Raw genomic sequence first — 19,871 nt, forward strand, 5'->3', positions numbered from 1 at the left:
AATCCAGAAAGCACAGATCAGTTTTTTTTTAAGTCATCTATAATCCCAATACATACGGATAGCCACTTTCAATATTATGGAAAGCTTTTCAAAAGCAGAGAGGATGCCGTGAGGGTTCACAGCACACAGACCACTTCCTACCCTGCTTTCCCCGTTATTACGAACATTATTACATGTCAATGAATAGTCTTCAATGAATTTTTAATGGCTGTTTATAGCTATTTTATACCAAGTCCTTAATGTTGAAGGCTGAGGTTGTTTTCTGTTGTTTCCTATTATTAAAGTATGCCGAACAACCTTGCACATACAATTTGGACACAACTATTTCCTTAGGACAGAGTTAAAAGTTAAAAAATCACCAGACCAAAGTACATTTTTACGTCTTTATATTTCTAAATTTCTCCAGAAAGATCATAGCAAACTAACACTCCCACCTGACCGCAGGGGCTCCAACTCCCTTCACTCTGGCCAACACTGGCTACGAACATTTCTTTAAAAATGTTTTCAACATAAGTTTAAAAAATTTTTAATTCTTCATTTCTTTAATAATTAAGAGGTTGAAAATTTTCCTATATGCTTACTGACCATTTGCATTTCTTCCTTCTGTGAACCAGTTACATCCTTCAGAACCGTACTCTAAAAGTATGGACATATATATATGTATGAACAGTCGCATACATTTGGAAAAGATACTTCTGTACATTTAGGTTTATTTGCTGTAAGCCATGCTCGTTAGGTGAGCAAAATCAGATGAACGTAAGACTCCTGAATAAAAAGTATACAAGACGAAAAATGTCCAAATACCTTCACCGCCTACATGGTTATTTCAAAATGGACATGCATCATTATGAATCTATTGTGAAAACAATTTGTGACCCTTTCTGTTTGATCCGATTTTCTACAAGACTGAGTTTCTATAAAGGAAAGAGAACTCTGGAGCAGGCAGGCCAAGAAGAAAGGCCGCCACCTGGAATACCGGCCCTGCATCCACAGCTCCTGCAGAGGAGCCGGCGACCTGAGCATAGTGACAGCGACATGACGGCCCAGCTGGCAGGTGATGAGCTGCAGCAGGACCAAGCACATCCTGGCGTGTCAACCTTGCAAGGCCTACGCTGCAGGCTGCCAAGGGCCCAGCAGACTCGCCTGGGTGAAAAAGTGCCCCAGCCCCAGTGATGGTGAACTTTGTCATAGAGTATCGGGACAGAGATTAACTGAATTCTGAATGCACTTGTGTTATAACTTACTGAGAGGTGCAGTAAAGGCTAGGCAACGGGAATGTGATCCTTAGTGTACTGGTCCGGGAAAAAGAACTTTGAAAAAACAGGCTAAGAAAACAGAATAAACTAATTCAGCTCACAGCACTACAGGGAGAGAAACAGCCACTTTTAAGTTTCTGAGAACTAACGCAGGCAGAGAGAAAAAAAGAGAAAGGCATCACCATGGAAGTTTACACTGACTCCAATGAAGCTAAATTTATGATTTGAGATGAATAATGACTTCAGGACAAGAGAATTTTGACCTGGAAGTGAGAAGCGGGTAGACCTGGGGCCTAGCAAAACCAACACACTTAACCAGGTGGCCTGATGTCTAGACCAGACTAGACCAGACTGGCTGTTCTCGGTTATGCCACAGGGGTCCCCTCATCACACTGCACTCCCTTCACCAACATCCGCCTGTGAGTCAGGACCCAGGCCTGCTCTCTGAGCTGGGCACGGCAGCGGGAACATACTGGTGTCAAGAAACTGAATAGGAAACTTCATTACCTATTTCAAGTTCAAGAGAAAGGAAATTTACTATTATTTACCCACCGGCAGAGAATGTACTCCTACATTTTACTGCAAAAAAAAAGAAAAGAAAAAAAAAAGTCGCTGTACGGTAACTCTACATACCTAAGACGTCCTAGAAAATCAGAACCGAATATAAGTGCTGAACAGACATACAGTGGGGGAGCAAGAGCCTCCGGCTAAACTTTAGAAGAAAAAGGAAACGTCTGTGAAACGGCCAGAAACAAAGTTAATTGAACTAGATCTTTCTGACTGTAGATGCTCTGGGACTTTTTTTTTTTCTTTCCCCAAGTTCCCTTCTCTTTCCTTTGCCATTCTGAGTTGAAAAATCAAGAAAAATGTTTATATTGTATAATAACCCACCTTCTTGTTATAGCACCAATAAATGCCAGAGGTTCCTAAAAGCTCGAAGAATATCTGTTTCACATCCAGAAGTAGGTTACTTTTCTCTAGAAAACATGTCACGTGGTTCTCCAGGACGAACGAAGGGTTACAAATCTAGCTATTAGCTACTGGCTACAATTATGGGGAAAGGATCCCTCATTTTTCTCTCAGGCAGTTTCCCTCTCCTCCCTTTCTGAGCCACTCTCCCTCACCAGCTCCCCATAAGGCCAGGACTTTGAAGGGTGACACTACAGCAGGGAGATGCACAGTCTGCTCCTTCTTCCTGGGACCGAAAGTACCTCCAAGCCTGAAACACAACCTCAAAATCCAAAGTGTTAAATCATCTGTCACTGGAGACCAGCCTGGGGGAGACTATTTTAAAGGGTGATGCAGTTAAGCGGTTACATGGGAGGCTGAACATACACCCGAAAGAGAAAACTTTTAAAAATGTAAACTGAGGCTGGGATAAAACTGTGGTATGGCGACACACAGTTTCCAAAAATACTGTATGTTAACTAACTGAAATGGAAGTGTATGTGTCCTAGAAAACTGTGTCAGATGACTCAAGGTCTTCTACTTAGGAAAATAACACTGATGTTAAAAATGCAGGTAAAGTGGGGAATAAAATTTTATGATTTTCAGTAATTAAATTAATACAAATAGACATTCTGTTTCATCTGTATCCTAAAAGTTAATTATTAAGAGATGATCAAACCCTCTTCTTTGGAACTTCGTAAGAAAAATACAGAAAATACTTTGGGAACAGTGATTCATTCACATACAAAATCTGAAGGCCATACAGTGAGTGGATAAAGGCAGTTTCTAGATTCAGGCTACTAAGAATTTTAGACAGGCATCATCACTGCCCAACGGTTGCTATAACAACTAGGCAAGTTACTTGCGTTTTGGAGATCATGTTTCTGACAGCACTAGAGGAGGGCTACTACCACCAACCCCCGTGGGTGATGTAAGCCTTAAATAACATGTAGACGGTTCTTAGCACCATGTCTGACACACAGGACTCAAATGGTAGCTATGATTTCATAGATATTATTTCATAATATCTAAAGAAGTACAGTCAGATGCTTTAGACTCAGTTCAGATTCTCCACTCCTATTAAATATATGCAGTTAGTATTTTCTCAGACAAAACTGGAAGAATACTCAATTTAATAGTATTCCTAAAAAAATTAAAATTGAAGGGGTCAGAACTACCAATTATAATTATTTGTAGAATAAAAGAATTTAGTAATTGCAGCAAGCAGACAAGTCTCTACTTCCTCAGAGTTCGAAGAGCAAAACATCTGATTGGGCTAAGGACCAGTCTGAGTTGGTCAAAAATTACAACTAATAAATTCCCCAGAGACAAACCAGCAGCTAAATTTCCATGATGTCTACACTAGGGCTCCCCTGTTGTTTGCACACCAGGAATCCAACTAAGTGCCTTATCGTCTCACAACTGGAATCACCATCTTTATATCTATTACTTACAAGAATTTAAAAAACAACAACAACCCATCATACCTAGCAAGCCACAACCCTCTTGAGTGGGTCAATATCCTCTCATTTGCAAAGATTCTACTGTCCTTAAAAGCGTTCTACATATCACGACCCAGCAGTTCCACTCCTGCATATATATCTAAGAGAATTAAAAACACATGTCCACACAGAAACTCATATACAATATTCATAATAGCCAAAAAGTAGAAACAACCCAGATATCCATTACTGATGGATAAACAAAATATGGAATACGCATTCAACTCAAACGTAAAAAGGAATGATGTGCCGACACGTGCTACAAGGAGGAAGCCTGAAGACGTTATGCTAAGTGAAAGAAGCCAATCACAAAGGCCAGACACTGTGTGATTCCAATTATGTGAAATGTCCAGAACAGGCAAATTCAGAGAGACAGAAAGTAGGTTAGCAGTTGCCAGAACCTGGGGGAGGACAGAATGGGAAGTGACTGCTAATATGGGTACAGAGTTTCTTTCGGCGGGGGGGGGGGGGGGCGGGAACAGGACGGTGATGAAAATACTCTAAATTTAGACAGCGGTTACGCTTGCACAACATGGGACTATACTAAAAACTGCTGCACTGTACACTTAAAAAGGGGTGAGTTTTTTGGGTATGTGAATTATATTTCACTAAAGCTGTTTTTTTAAAGTATTCTACAGTGTAAGTATATACACATTTATGAATATCTGTACATACTTACAGTAAGGTTTAAATTTAGAGATAGACATATAGGTTCATATCTATTTAAATTAATGTTAATTTTTTCAGATTATAAAACAGTAGCATAGTTGAGGGCATACTGGAATATCGCATTGACAATCACTGATACATATTAAAGATTTACTTAAATTTCCACTGAACTGGCAACTTTAAACTCCTAGAACCAGCAACCTGCTCTTTGGTGAGTTAGCTTAAATTGCAACTTCTTGTATTTGAACGGAATCAAGAAACTCTACAAGTTAAATAGTATGTCTTGGAGTACAGGCGTCCCTCGATACCTGTGGGGGACAGGTTCCAGGAATGCTCCCGCCAACGATACCAAAACCCGTGGATGCTCAAGTTCCTCATGTGAAGTGGCTAGCACAGCTGGAGTTCCGCATCTGCGGATCAGGAGGGCCGACTGTATACAGCAGACAAGGTATCCTTCGTAGCACACAGCAGTTCCCTGCACCCATCGTGGACCACATAACAGTGAGTGAAACACTTGAACACATTATTTGTAAAACAAGGCCATAACAGTACAACTTTTGCTCTATGTGGTGACCCTTTAGACGGGAGTCAGCAAACCTGTCCCATAAAGGACCAGACAGTAAATACACAGCTTTGTGGATCAGACCGTTTCTGATGCAAGCTATTCCACTCTGCCCGCATAGCATGAAGGCAGCCCGGCACAATACAGAAACCAATGCTCCCCGGCTTTAACCAGCGTTGTCCAGCAGAACTTCCTGCAATGATAAAAGTAGTCTATTACCTACTGAGCACTTGAAAACACGGCTACCACGACTAATGATTTCAAATGTCAACAGCCACGTGCCGCTACAGGCTGCTGTCCTGAGCAGCACTGCTTTAGACCACCAAGTAGCCAATTTCACCTCTGCTCAAAACAAAGAAGAGTAAATGAGTTAACTTTTAAAGCAAAAAACGAGTCTTACATTATAGGATGAACTGGAAGAGAACACGTGACGTAAAATTTCTAACAACTCACAGATCGGACCAGTAAATAATCAAAATCCTAAGCAGATCGATCACAGCTCAAGCAGGAGGATACGTGTAGAGTTCCATGTATCTGGATTTCGCCATACTTTGTCTGGTATACACTTGCTGGATTCCAGCTCTGAGGTCGTCCCAGATCTGATCAAGGCCAATCTGCTTCAGTCCATGGGGATTCTGACTCCTGTTGGATGACATTGTTGAATAATATTCTGAAGTCGTCCAGTGCAGCAATCCTTATTCAAGGTACAGCTACTTCTCCATTAGATGAAAATATACAGTATCATTCCAAATTTATTCACAGCAGTTCAGAAAGGACTCCTTTAAAGGCAGAGAATGAAATCTCATTGCAGGCAAACCTGAAGAAGAAATAAAGGGAACTAATTAATCCTTTTTCAACATCCTGCATTGGGGTGGGAGCGGGGGTGGGATAGGATGCCTGCCACATGGCAGAAATAGTCTGCAGGCCTCAGCAGGTACCACTCTAATCCAGAGTGTTTCTCTTTCTGTGTGGAAACACACTCATATTACATGGTCTGTGCTTAACGGAGACGCTTAGTTCAAAATCATTATGACTATCAGTGCTCACAAGAAAAGCTGGGTAAAATGGACACAAGCACAACCAACACGTTACTTTGCAGGCCTTCTAAAGGTATCGAAACTTAAACTATATTACTTGACCTACGTAACAGAAAGACAAACTCAAAGGGGAAAAGGCAAAGGAAATTTCCAGAAAGAGAAACAAACATAGCTAGTACAAAAAGCCAAACATTCAATCTCACTAGTTACCTGGGAATTTAAAACACTTTTCACTTCGCATTTGGCAAAATGCAAATGTTGTTGAGGCTGAAGGTGAGGGAAGTGGTCACTCTGCGCCGCCCCCCCCGCCCCCCGCTTTTGGTGCCGAGCGCCCAGCGGCTCGTGGGATCTTAGTTCTCCGCAATCAGGGATTGAACCTGGGCCCCGGCAGTGAAAGTGCCGAGTCCTAACCACTGGACCGCCAGTGAATTCCTGGTCACTCTCTTTTCAGAAGGGAACTGGGCAAGAATTACCAAAATTTAAAATGCTCCCTCAATTTAGGGAGACCTGGGTTTGAAGCTCAGCTCCATACCTACAAATACGTGGTCTTGGGCAAGTTACTTAACTTCTCACTGCTCTAAGCCTCAATTTCCCAGCCTGCAAAATGGGGGCAAATCTATTTAACACACAGTGAACACGTGACAAGTGGTAATGGCGATTATTTCTAAGTGAATGAAGCTACTGCAAAATACAATTTATAATGTCTCAGGACTATGGATCCACAGATAAAGAACTTCAGCTATCCAATATTGTATTAAGTCAGTACTTCCCAATACAAAACATTACAGACATACTTTAAGGACTGTCTATGTACATCACATTGAAATGTGGAGGCTTTTTTTTTTTTTTGGTGGTACGCGGGCCTCTCACCGCTGTGGCCTCTCCCGTTGCGGAGCACAGGCTCCGGAAGCACAGGCCCAGTGGCCATGGCTCATGAGCCCAGCCGCTCCGCGGCATGCGGGATCTTCCCGGACCGGGACACGAACCCGTGTCCCCTGCATCGGCAGGCGGACTCTCAACCACTGCGCCACCAGGGAAGACCTGTGGAGGCTTTTAAACAAGTATTTGTGGTGCAAAACTAGGAAACACTGAATTATTTTAATGGCTCCAAAAAATAAATGTTGTTGGAACGTAAATGGAATCTGGAACAGGAAGAATGGGCCGTCAAAGTCTGCAAGGGATTCAGTGCGTCCTGCATCTTCAACGGCATTATAGAGCTCTCCGTAGTCTAAGGCACATTTAAGGACAACATAGGTCACGCATATGGATTAAGTCTGAACTTCGGAAGCATAAATCATCTCTAATATTTATAACCTAAGCTATGGGACTTAATATTTTATGAAACCATGACATCATTCCTGATCCTGAAAATATTTTATGTTATACATTCAAATAGGTATGTCCAAATGCGAAATATAACGATGTCTAACAAGAACGAATCCCCAAGTTTTAAGAAACTAACAACTCAGCAACCGCTTTGCAAGTGTTTCCTAATATAATTTCAATCTGCCTTTCCTCTGCCTTGGAATGGTACATACTAACGCCCCACCTGACAGGAACTGGGGCACTGCGGACTGGCAGCGCCACCCGACAGCGTCCCTATTTAAACCTACACTCCATTCCCTACCACTTACTTAGCTTTTCCCTAAAGGGAAATTATCACTTTAATTTCCCAGACTCGCAATTCAGGTAATTCTACCTTAGACCGTAAGCTTTCTCAGACCCATCTAGATGCTCTATTTACTTCCTTTTCTTCTCTTCTAATTTCTACCGGCAACTGAAAATGTTCAACTTTCTCCATTTTTTTAAACTCATTTTTAAAAATATTTATTTATTTATTTACTTGGTTGTGCTGGGTCTTAGTTGCGGCACGCGGGCTCCCTAGTTGTGGCATACACGCGGGATCTAGTTCCCCGACCAGGGATGGAACCCGGGCCCCCTGCATTGGAAGCGCAGAGCTTTAACCACTGCACCACCAGGGAAGTCCCTCGACTTTCCCCATTTTTATCTTTACCTCACCTTATCATTTCAACTGGGTACCTTAAAAAAGTAAATTCAATTATGACACGTAAGCATAGGATGGGGATGTATGACCCCTTCTTTCTTCAAACCTCCACAGGCCAGTCACTCACAATGTTCATCTCCAGCCCAGACTTCTCTGAACTCCAGGCCTACCTCTGTATCCAGTTCACGTCTTCTCCCATGTCTCAAACCCAGCAGATCCGCAACTGGACTCAGGATCTTCCTCCAACCTCCATTCTCCACCAGTACTGCCCACCTCAGTAAGTGGCAACTCCACGCACCCACACACCAGAAACCTGGGAATGATGCTAAGGCCTTGCCCCTCATCTGTCACGTTCAGCTGCTACAGATGTCAACTCTCAAGGTCATTTCAAATCCACTCACTCATCTCTATTTCCTCTTCCAATAACCATCACCATCCTCTCTTACCTGGACCACTGTTTTCATAGTCGGAACCGGACTCCCATACCTCCCAGTATTTATGTCACGCGCCATCTATTCTTCACACAGCAGTTGAGTCTGAAGCTGCCACTCTGACTAGGCTGTCGTCCTGAGAGCAAAGGCAGCCGCAGCAGAGAAATCCTCACTACGGCAGAGTCACATCTCTCTCCTCGTTTGCCTCTTACAGAACTCCCCCTTCACGCCCCTGGGGACAGCCACACAGACCCTGTCCTCCGTTCCTGGACGTGCCAGTCCCCTTTCCCTCCCGAACGTCTGTGCACTTGCTGCTGCTTCTTCCCGGAAAGCTCCTCTTCATCAAGTTCTCTTCCAGCCACAGAAGACACACTAGGGAACTCCCAGGCGACGTTCAGGTTCACCCATTTCCAGGCCTTTCCCGCCTTAACTCTCACTCAGAGTCGACACTCCACGGCCGTGTCTTTACTGGGACTCTCTCCCTGTACCGGTGTGAAGGATGCCCAGGCACAGAGGCCGTCTCTTCACTCACCACAGTGTCTCTGAGCCCACTTCAGAGCAGGCGCAGAGCTCCATCAATGTTTCGCATGAATAAACGAGAGAGTAAATTAAGGAATCGATGAGTTACATGTTTTGAAAGGATTTAGAAATAAGGAAATACCAGCATCATCGAGCATCTAAACTCACCCCAAATCCCCCTCGAGCATCTCCACAAATTCTATCTTGTTCCCTTTCAACTTTTTCCTTCAAACACTAGATTTTAGGCTAAAATTTATTTCTTGCTCTTTCACTTAGTCATGTTTTGTATTATCCTGGTCACTGCAAATGTATACATATTTTAACACAGTTTTTTTTTTTTTTTTTTGCGGTACGCGGGCCTCTCACTGCTGTGGCCTCTCCCGTTGCGGAGCACAGGCTCTGGACGCGCAGGCTCAGCGGCCATGGCTCACGGGCCCAGCCGCTCCGCGGCATGTGGGATCCTCCCGGACCGGGGCACGAACCCGCGTCCCCTGCATCAGCAGGCAGACTCTCAACCACTGCGCCACCAGGGAAGCCCAGGTTCTTTGATTTTTAAGGTGTCAATAAACAGGGAAACCACTAACAGAGCCATAAGAAAAATAAACAAACAAACAGATGCACCAGTTACCTATTAATCTTACAAACCCAAACAGCTCCAAAGAAAACAGCTGATAGTCTGAAAGAACAAACCAGTCTTAATCGTATCAATATTAAATCTATTTAAATATTTTGAAATTTAAGAAAGCTGGGTTGGGAAAAAAAAAAAGCCTGACTTTTTAAACTAAGAACACTGCAAATATCAGAGCAGTATAAAGTCAGGGTAGCACTTGTCATACCAACCTCACCCCGAACCCTGCCCCAGAGGCAAGGTTAAGATACAGCAAATAAAACGGTCAGTGATTCTCCTCATAATACCTCGTTGTCCTCGCGCAACATCAGCACCCCAGTGTGCTCTTTCCTCCTCGTCGTGTACATCTGACTCCAGTTATAAGCTTACTCTGTCAAGTCACTAGTATCCTAAGACCAAAAACCACCTTTTCATGTTGAAATGTCGTCTACTTTATTACGCACGTTCTGTGTCTAGGTCTACGCGTGGAAATCTGGTGCCGCAGCAGATCTCAGCTTACGTGGAGACCAGGCCGAAAAATCAGCCAAGTGTTCTACTCCTGCTTTCAGGTGCTTTATTGTTTTCCCTTTGAAACTACTCATTCCCTGTTTCTAGTTGTCTCCACTGAGATTCCAAAATTCAGACAGAGTTGATCCAAGGTTCACAACAATTCACATGTCCTTACTGACTTAACTGAGAAGTTTGAAGAGGACAACCTTATCTTATATTTTTAATATCCCCTAGTGAGCCTCACATTTATATATTTAACATTCATCACTTACACTACAACAAACTAAATCTAAAGGGAAATGATAAAAGTCAGTACATCAGAAAAAGGCCCTAAAAATCAGGTCACATGCTGACAGCAGCTGACCTGCTGGTCTCAGGCTGGGTGCCCTGGAGCAGATGCTGGCACAGAGTTTGGGTGGAGGATGCTTCTTAGGGATGACACCTGTGAGGGGCAGGGGAGGAAGCAGGACTGGGCAGAGAAGGAAGGGAACTGTGAGGTGGTCCCCACCTGGCAGGCAGCTGGGTGCCCAGCACTGCCCGGACATGGCACGCAGGGCTGCAGAGGCAGCCTTTCTGCTCCTGCCGGCTCAGTCCCTGCAATGGGCCAGGCAGGGCGGCGCTAACTGGAGGCCACCTGCTGACCATGCACAGGAGTCAAGTCTTTCCCTGACGGGGCACCTGGGTGGGGCCCAAATGGACCCAAGATGCTTTGCTCACAGAGGTTTCCACCTTGGGGTGTGTGCAGGTTTGTGTGTCTGGATTTCACCTGTTTATGCAGCACTCAGTGTCTGACTATAAAACTGTTTGGAGTAATAACGTACAATAATAGAGGTACCCATAAAAGACTGGCTTAGGGGCTTCCCTGGTGGCGCAGTGGTTCAGAATCCGCCTGCCAATGCAGGGGACACAGGTTCGAGCCCTGGTCCGGGAAGATCCCACATGCCGCGGAGCAACTAAGCCCGTGCGCCATAACTACTGAGCCTGCGCTCTAGAGCCCGCGAGCCACAACTACTGAGCCACAACTGCAGCAGGCCTACAGCCCATGCTCCGCAACAAGAGAAGCCACTGCAGTGAGAAGCCCGTGCACTGCAACGAAGAGTGGTCCCCGCTCGCTGCAACTAGAGAAAGCCCGCACGCAGCAGCGAAGACCCAACGCCGTTCCCCCCGCAAAAAAAAAAAAAAAAGACTGGTTTAACTGTCAGTGTTGAATTTTCAGGAATAAACCACTTTACAAACCGTATACCCTCCATCTCATAACCAGGCCATCAAAAACTATCAATAATCTTAATCCGACCTCATGAAAAGTCAGAGGCGTAAATGGCTTTGGGGTAAGGGCTAAAAATATTTTCCCAATAATTCACATCACAGAGCCAAAAAACTTAGGATGTCCAAGAAGCCGATATTAAAAACAAAAAACAAAATGAAACGAAATATACACTTAGGAAATCGGGTGGTTTTCAAAAGTACTCCGTTACAGTAGGTCCCTGGCATCACAGGGTTTACCGATTGCAGTGATGAATATCCAGGAGGAACACTCAAGATTTCGGAGGGAGAATCTGCAGATTTGCCACTTCACCATTTGGAAGCACAGGCCCAAGCACAGGAGACCAAGGCACAGAATGCAGCCAACCAAGGGCAGGAACCCACGGCAGAGCAGGCTGTAGCGTCCCACCCCAGAGCCTGGCTCAGAAGCCTGCATGAGAACACTGCTCACCCACCCGCCCTCCCTTCACCTTCCTCTCCGCCAGAAAGTAAGATAATGGGAGCGCAACCCAGGAGCCAAAATAAACAAAGGCATCTAACAGAAGGGAGGTTGTCTATTTAAGGCTTTGCCTCATGGAAGAGACTGTTGTTCCAAAGGGATATGAAAGCCAACAGAATCAATATTAAACAAGTTTTCTAACAATTCAAATCGTGAACGAATCAGCCTGCTTCTCAAGATTAATGTTGCATAAGATTCCTTCCTTGAGTACAAGTGTGAACTAACCAAATGACCTCCAAGAATCCTGCAAAATACATCCTCTTTGATATCAGTAATTCACAGTTTCATTAGTACGGAAAGGGCTTTCTTAAAATAGCACTTGTAACAGCCATCTACCGACGCTGACTGGAATGTCAACTGAACAGATCATCGAGGGAATCTGGGGAAATGCTAGCTTTACTGAAGCTAAATATTTTGTTTGCTACAAGACTTCAGTGGCCTTGATAAGTGAATGTGTCTTATGAATTTCCATCAGAAAAACAGGATAAAGCATCTCCCACTCAAACTGACTTGGCCAGAGCGTACTTTTTCCTGAACATATCTCAGGACTGGACTTTCAAGAAAACACTAACGTTTCAGGGAACAACATAACTTTAAAAAAAGGGGTGGTGGTGGTAAATCTGTGCTGATCCCTACAGGGCCCTAACTCTCCTGGGATCAACCACACAGTGTTCTGTAACGTTTCCATTTAACAATGAGATAAACCTCACTTCACTTAATGAAACACGCCTCACGGGTTTTGTGGGCATGTACTATTCTACTGTTCATCACACTACCGCCCTGCTAGAGAGCTTCTAGGTGTTGACTTTTTAACAGTTTGTAAGTAATACTGCAACAGGCAGCCTCCTATGGACTTCTCTTCTTTGAGCATACTTTGAGCATATATGATAAACACCCACGAGTATCTACAGGATAAATGGGCCATGGAACCATTTACCAGGACAGAACACATCAGAGGGAAGACAGGCGGGAGACAGTTCACTTTTGGACCCGGGGAATCTGAGGTGCTTGAGAGCTCATCTCTGATGGGCACTACTTCAGTCTGGGAACCAGAGTTAATCAGAGAAATTACAGAAAAAGATGGGCCCAAACTGAATCCTGAGGAACATTTAGAAACTGACTAGATGTTGGGGAACCCACAGAGTTCGTACCTGCAAAGTTACAGCCAAAAGCAACGAGACCTGTCCTGGAGGCCAGAGAAGGCCATGGCTGGCTGGGCCTAAGGAGGTCGCTGCCATTTACTTCCTGTATGATCTTGGGTAAATCACTTAATATCTATGAGGGTCAGGGTTGAATGTGGCCACGCAGTGTTCGATAAATGCCAGCTGTTATTTTCATCATCATGACAGTATCCGAAATGTAGCTTCTGACTTTAGTTCTACGTAAGTCACTGGGGACCCGAGCAAGGCAGGTTTCACTGGTTTTAAGGGAGGAATCAAACTGGAGTGGGCTGGGAGGGACAGAAATGCAGACTGTCGTTAGGAATTCTGGCCATAGGCGTGAAGAGGCTGCAAGGGGATGCGACAACTGGGAAAGGCCCGCATGTCCTCATCCTCTCTCCAGAGAAAGAGCGCGGGATGGGAGGGCAGTGGGCTGTGGCTGGGAGGGTGCAGCTGGGCGGCCAGGCCCGAGAGGGGCTGACGTGAGGTGGACGCACCGAAGGCCACATCGCCTGCGAAAGGGTGACAGGGCACAATGGCTGCTGCAGGCGGGCTGAGCAGTCGGGCAGCACCGGGGGGACGAGCAGAGCCCCCAGACCGCCTTGGACGGGAGCCCATGGGATGCTGAGGAAGAGCGACGGCCACACCTCGGCTTCACGGGCCTTAGGCTCTGAGGAAGAGCAAGGAGGAGTTTCCCATTCCTGGAATTGGGCTCCAGAAGGTTCCATGAGAACCAGGTGGGGAAAGCAGGGAGGGCAGGGAGGACCGGGGTAGGGATCTGGGTCGTTGGGGACAGACAATGCAGCTACGGGGGGTTAGTTCAGAGATGGGAGAGACCCTGGGGAGACACAAGGGGACTCAGGCCACTGGTTTCAGTAGACGGTGGCTTCCAATTTATGGGACGGGGCATGGCCCTCGGCCTGGACCACGTGTCACCAGCTAAGCTCCGTGCATGCTCCTAATGTGTTATATTATTCCCCCAACAAGCCCTAAATACAGAACAGACAGGAATATAAGTTAAGACTTTAATGAACGTAACTGCATTTCTACGCTAGGGGAGAAACCCACAAATTTAGAAATAATAAAAGAATTGTGTCCCCTGCTCAATTTCACCTCCAATACTCAAAAAAACCCAGATACCACTTTTGTCTATTAATGCAGTACTGATAGTTGCCTCTGTTCCTATAAATTAAGACCAAACACACTTAGCAGATGCTTTTGCACAAGCCAATGTTGAATAGGGTTAAATAAACAAAGCAAAATCAATCAGATCAGAGTTGTAACAGGAATACATGAAGCAGGGTTCTTCAAAAAGACCACAGCTGCTTCAGTTACGTGACTGCTTTGGAAAAAATGTAAAAAGATAAAAACAAAGCATGGACTTCAACTGTTACAGTATCTTCTAAAAATAAAGCATTAGAGTAAATGAAAATACAGTTAAAATTCACTGTTAAAAAATCAAACAAGGCGGCCAAATGTAGCTTTTCTAGTTTAGTAACATTTTAAATCTGATTAAAATGTGAATGATCCTGGGTATTACTCAGCAATTACTTATTTTCTAACACTTCTTAAAAGTATGCAGAATCCCCGGCTTTCACCTGCAGTGTGGCACATAAGATATGAAATGTATGATAAAACAGTGATTTAGACCTAGAGGAACGTTTGCCTATGCACACCAAGAAATATGCAAACATGCATTTGCCATATGTTTATAAGAACGAGAACAAAAACGCAAACCTAGAAACAACCCACATGTCCACCAACAGAATCCACAAATAACCTGTAGGACAGTCACACAATAGACCACACACAAATCAACTTTGGCTACTTCAACACAGATAAATTTTAGAAAAGAGTCTAGAGCGAAAAAAGTGACAGAGGAATTCATATTGTACGATACCATTTTTATATATGAGAGCTAAAAAAAACCAACAAAAAACATAGGAGAGAAAAGCCAAGGAACACCTGGGGCTGCCAGAAGCCGGAAGGCAAGGAAAGATCCTCCCCGATGGCCTGGAGGGAGCATGGCCCTGCCGAAACCCTGACTTTGGACTACAGTTTGCAGAACTATTCAGGTCATGAATGCATGGTCTTAAAACCGTATTAATGGGAGGAACCAAGATGGCGGAGTAGAAGGACGTGCTCTCACTCCCTCTTGCGAAAACACCAGAATCACAACTAGCTGCTGGACAATCATCGACAGGAAGACACTGGAACTCACCAAAAATGATACCCCACATCCAAAGACAAAGGAGAAGCCACAATGAGACAGTAGGAGGGGCGCAATCACAGTAAAATCAAATCCTGTAACTGGGTGGGTGACTCACAGACTGGAGAACACTTACACCACAGAAGTCCACCCACTGGAGTGAAGTCTGAGCCCCACGTCAGGCTTCCCAACCTGGGGGTCTGGCAACGGGAGGAGGAATTCTTAGAGAATCAGACTTTGAAGCCTAGTGGGAATTGACTGCAGGACTTCGACAGGACTGGGAGAAACAGAGACTCCACTCTTGGAGGGCACACACAAAGCAGTGTGCTCATCGGGACCCAAAGGAAGGAGCAGTGACCCCAGGGGAGACTGAACCAGACCTACCTGCTAGTGTTGGAGGGTCTCCTGCAGAGGCGGGGGGTGGCTGTGGCTCACCATGGGGACAAGGACACTGGCAGCAGAAGTTCTGGGAAGTACTCCTTGGCATGAGCCCTCCTGGAGTCTGCCATTAGCCCCACCAAAGAGCCCAGGTAGGCTCCAGTGTTGGGTTGCCTCAGGCAAAACAACCAACAGGGAGGGAACCCAGCCCCACCCATCAGCAGTCAAGCAGATTAAAGTTTTACTGAGCTCTGCCCACCAGAGCAACAGCCAGCTCTACCCACCACCAGTCCCTCCCATCAAGCCTCTTAGATAGCCTCATCCACCAGAGGGCGGACAGCAGAAGCAAGAAAAACTACAATCCTGCAGCCTGTGGAACAAAAACCATATTCACAGAAAGACAGACAAGATGAAAAGGCAGAGGGCTATGTACCAGATGAAGGAACAACATAGAACCCCAGAAAAACAACTAAATGAAGTGGAGATAGGCAACCTTCCAGAAAAAGAATTCAGAATAATGAGAGTGAAGATGATCCAGGACCTTAGAAAAACAATGGAGGCAAAGATTGAGAAGATGCAAGAAATGTTCAACAAAGACCTAGAAGAATTAAAGACCAAACAAACAGAGATGAACAATACAGTAATTGAAATGAAAACTACACTAGAAGGAATCAACAGCAGAATAACTGAGGCAGAAGAACGGATAAGTGACCTGGAAGACAGAATGGTGGAATTCACTGCTGCAGAACAAAGAAAAAAGAATGAAAAGAAATGAAGACAGCCTAGGAGACCTCTGGGACAATATTAAATGCAACAACATTCGCATTATAGGGGTCCCAGAAGGAGAAGAGAGAAAGGACCCGAGAAAATATTTGAAGAGATTATAGTCAAAAACTTCCCTAACATGGGAAAGGAAACAGCCACCCAAGTCCAGGAAGCGCAGAGAATCCCATACATGATAAACCCAAGGAGAAACAGGCCGAGACACAGAGTATTCAAATTGGCAAAAATTAAAGACAAAGAGAAATTATTGAAAGCAGCAAGGGAAAAACAACAAATAACATACAAGGGAACTCCCATAAGGTTAACAGCTGATTTCTCAGCAGAAACTCTACAAGCCAGAAGGGAGTGGCATGATATACTTAAAGTGATGAAAGGGAAGAACCTACAACCAAGATTACTCTACCAGGCAAGGATCTCATTCAGATTCGATGGAGAAATCAAAAACTTGACAGACAAGCAAAAGCTAAGAGAATCCAGCACCACCAAACCAGCTCTACAACAAATGCTAAAGGAACTTCTCTAAGTGGGAAACACAAGAGAAGGACCTACAAAAACAAACCCAAAACAATTAAGAAAATGGTCATACGAACATACATATCGATAATTACCTTAAACGTGAACGGATTAAATGCTCCAACCAAAAGACACAGGCTTGCTGAATGGATACAAAAACAAGATCCATGTATATGCTGTCTACAAGAGACCCACTTCAGACCTAGGGACACATACAGACTGAAAGGGAGGGGATGGAAAAAGGTATTCCATGCAAATGGAAATCAAAAGAAAGATGGAGTAGCAATGCTCATATCAGATAAAATAGACTTTAAAATAAAGAATGTTACAAGAGACAAGGAAGGACACTATATAATGATCAAGGGATCAATCCAAGAAGATATAACAATTTTAGATATATATGCACCCAACACAGGAGCACCCGAATACATAAGGCAACTGCTAACAGCTATAAAAGAGGAATTCGACGGTAACACAATAATAGTGGGGGACTTTAACACCTCACTTACACCAATGGACAGATCATCCAAAATGAAAATAAATAAGGAAACAGAAGCTTTAAATGACACAACAGACCAGACAGATTTAACTGATATTTATAGGACATTCCATCCAAAAACAGCAGATTACACTTTCTTCTTAAGTGCGCATGCAACATTCTCCAGGATAGATCACATCTTGGGTCACAAATCAAGCCTCAGTAAATTTAAGAAAACTGAAATGATATGAAGTATTTTTTCTGACCACAACGCTGTGAGATTAGAAATGAATTACAGGGGGCTTCCCTGGTGGCACAGTGGTTGAGAGTTCCCCTGCCGATGCAGGGGACATGGGTTTGTGCCCCGGTCTGGGAAGGTCCCACATGCCGCGGAGCGGCTAGGCCCATGAGCCATGGCCACTGAGCCTGCATGTCCGGAACCTGTGCTCTGCAACAGGAGAGGCCACAACTGTGAGAGGCCCGCGTACCACAAAAAAAAAAGAAATGAATTACAAGGGGAAAAAAACATAAAAAGCAAACACATGGATGCTAAACAATATGTTACTAAATAACCAAGAGGTCACTGAAGAAATCAAAGAGGAAATCAAAAAATACCTAGAGACAAATGACAATGAAAACACAACTATTTAAAACCTATGGGAGGGGCTTCCCTGGTGGCGCAGTGGTTGACAGTCCTCCTGCCGATGCAGGGGACACGGGTTCGTGCCCCGGTCCGGGAAGATCCCACATGCCGCGGAGCGGCTGGGCCCGTGAGCCATGGCCACTGAGCCTGCACGTCCGGAGCCTGTGCTCCACAACGGGAGAGGCCACAACAGTAAGAGGCCTGCGTACTGCAAAAAAAACAAACCAAACAAACAAAAAACCTCTTAGAGTAAAACAGAGGAAGAACACTCTTTGACATAAATCACAGCAAGATGTTTTTTTGATCCACCTCCTAGAGTAATGGAAATAAAAACAAAAATAAACAAATGGGACCTAATGAAACTTCAAAGCTTTTGCACAGCAAAGGAAACCATAAACAAGACGAAAAGACAACCCTCAGAATGGGAGAAAATATTCGCAAACAAATCAACAAAGGATTAATCTCCAAAATATATAAACAGCTCATGCAGCTCAATATTAAAGAAACAAACAAACCAATCCAAAAACGGGCAGAAGACCTAAATAGACATTTCTCCAAAGAAGACATACAGATGGCCAGGCAGCACTGCTCAACATCACTAATCATTAGAGAAATGCAAATCAAAACTACAATGAGGTATCACCTCACACCAGTTAGAATGGGCATCATCAGAAAATCTACAAACAGCAAATGCTGGAGAGGGTATGGAGAAAAGGGAACCCTCTTGCACTGCTGGTGGGAATGTAAATTGATACAGCCACTATGGAGAACAGTATGGAAGTTCCGCAAAAAAACTAAAAACAGAATTACCATATGATCCAGCAATCCCACTACTGGGCACATACCCAGAGAAAACCATAATTCAAAAAGACACATGCATCCCAATGTTCACTGTAGCACTATTTACAATAGCCAGGTCATGGAAGCAACCTAAATGCCCACTGACGGACGAATGGATAAAGAAGATGTGGTACATATATACGATGGAATATTACTCAGCCATAAAAAGGAACGAAACTGAGTCATTTGTTGAGACGTGGATGGATCTAGAGACTATCACACAGAGTGAAGTAAGTCAGAAAGGGAAAAACAAATATGGTAGATTAACGCATGTATGTGGTACCTAGAAAAATGGTACAGATGAACCGGTTTGCAGGGCAGAAGTTGAGACACAGATGTAGAGAACAAACGTATGGACACCAAGGGGGGAAAATCATGGTGGGGTGGGGATGGTGGTGTGATGAATTGGGCGATTGGGATTGACATGTATACACTGATGTGTATAAAACTGATGACTAATAAGAACCTGCAGTATAAAAAAACAAAGAAACAACTAAACTTTCTTTAGGTTATTTGTATGGAAATATGTTAATATAAATGTTTCAGACATTACATGAAATTTCTAAAAATCTTATACGTTCTGGTATAATGTTATAAGTCATAATTCTAGTTATTACTTTAAGATGTATATCTCAGAAATAACTAAATTTCCTTGTCAACTGCATTATTATGAACTTTCATCAAATCTTTAACCGTGGTCATTTTTAAGTCTTTTGTCATTTACAGACAGTTCTGGGTGTACTCTGATGCTTTCGAAAAATGTTCCTATAAAAGGGTTTCATCTTCAAGGAATTCATGGAAAAGACTCTGACCAGTACAGGTTGCTGGTAACTGACTATACTGCTGAACTGAATGAATAAGCATTTTCAGAACTCTAATGGAAAACTGATGAGTTCATATAAGTGCTAACAAAAGATCAAGATGAAAAAAAAATTAATTACATGGGACTGAGTGAACTGATGAGGATGATTATAATTTTCGTGACTCTCTGTTTGAATAAAAAAAAAAATCCCCCCAAAACAAACAAACAAACAAAAAACACAGGAGAGAAGGCTCGCA

General features: G+C 43.9%; 1 protein-coding gene across 3 annotated transcripts in view; it reads right to left on the bottom strand.

Moving 5' to 3' along the window:
* CUL1 (cullin 1) overlaps positions 1–19,871 on the bottom strand; it is a 106,597-nt gene that overhangs the window by 62,764 nt on the left and 23,962 nt on the right. For all 3 annotated transcript variants that reach the window (XM_060305180.2, XM_030854103.2, XM_030854102.3), the window contains exon 2: positions 5,454–5,754. In XM_060305180.2, the coding sequence (XP_060161163.1) occupies positions 5,454–5,593 (140 nt within the window). In that variant the 5' untranslated portion in view covers positions 5,594–5,754. The remainder of the gene's footprint in view (positions 1–5,453; positions 5,755–19,871) is intronic.

This window comes from Globicephala melas, chromosome 9 (genome assembly GCF_963455315.2).
Source record: "Globicephala melas chromosome 9, mGloMel1.2, whole genome shotgun sequence".
In the NCBI taxonomy this organism is placed as follows: Eukaryota; Metazoa; Chordata; class Mammalia; order Artiodactyla; family Delphinidae; genus Globicephala; species Globicephala melas.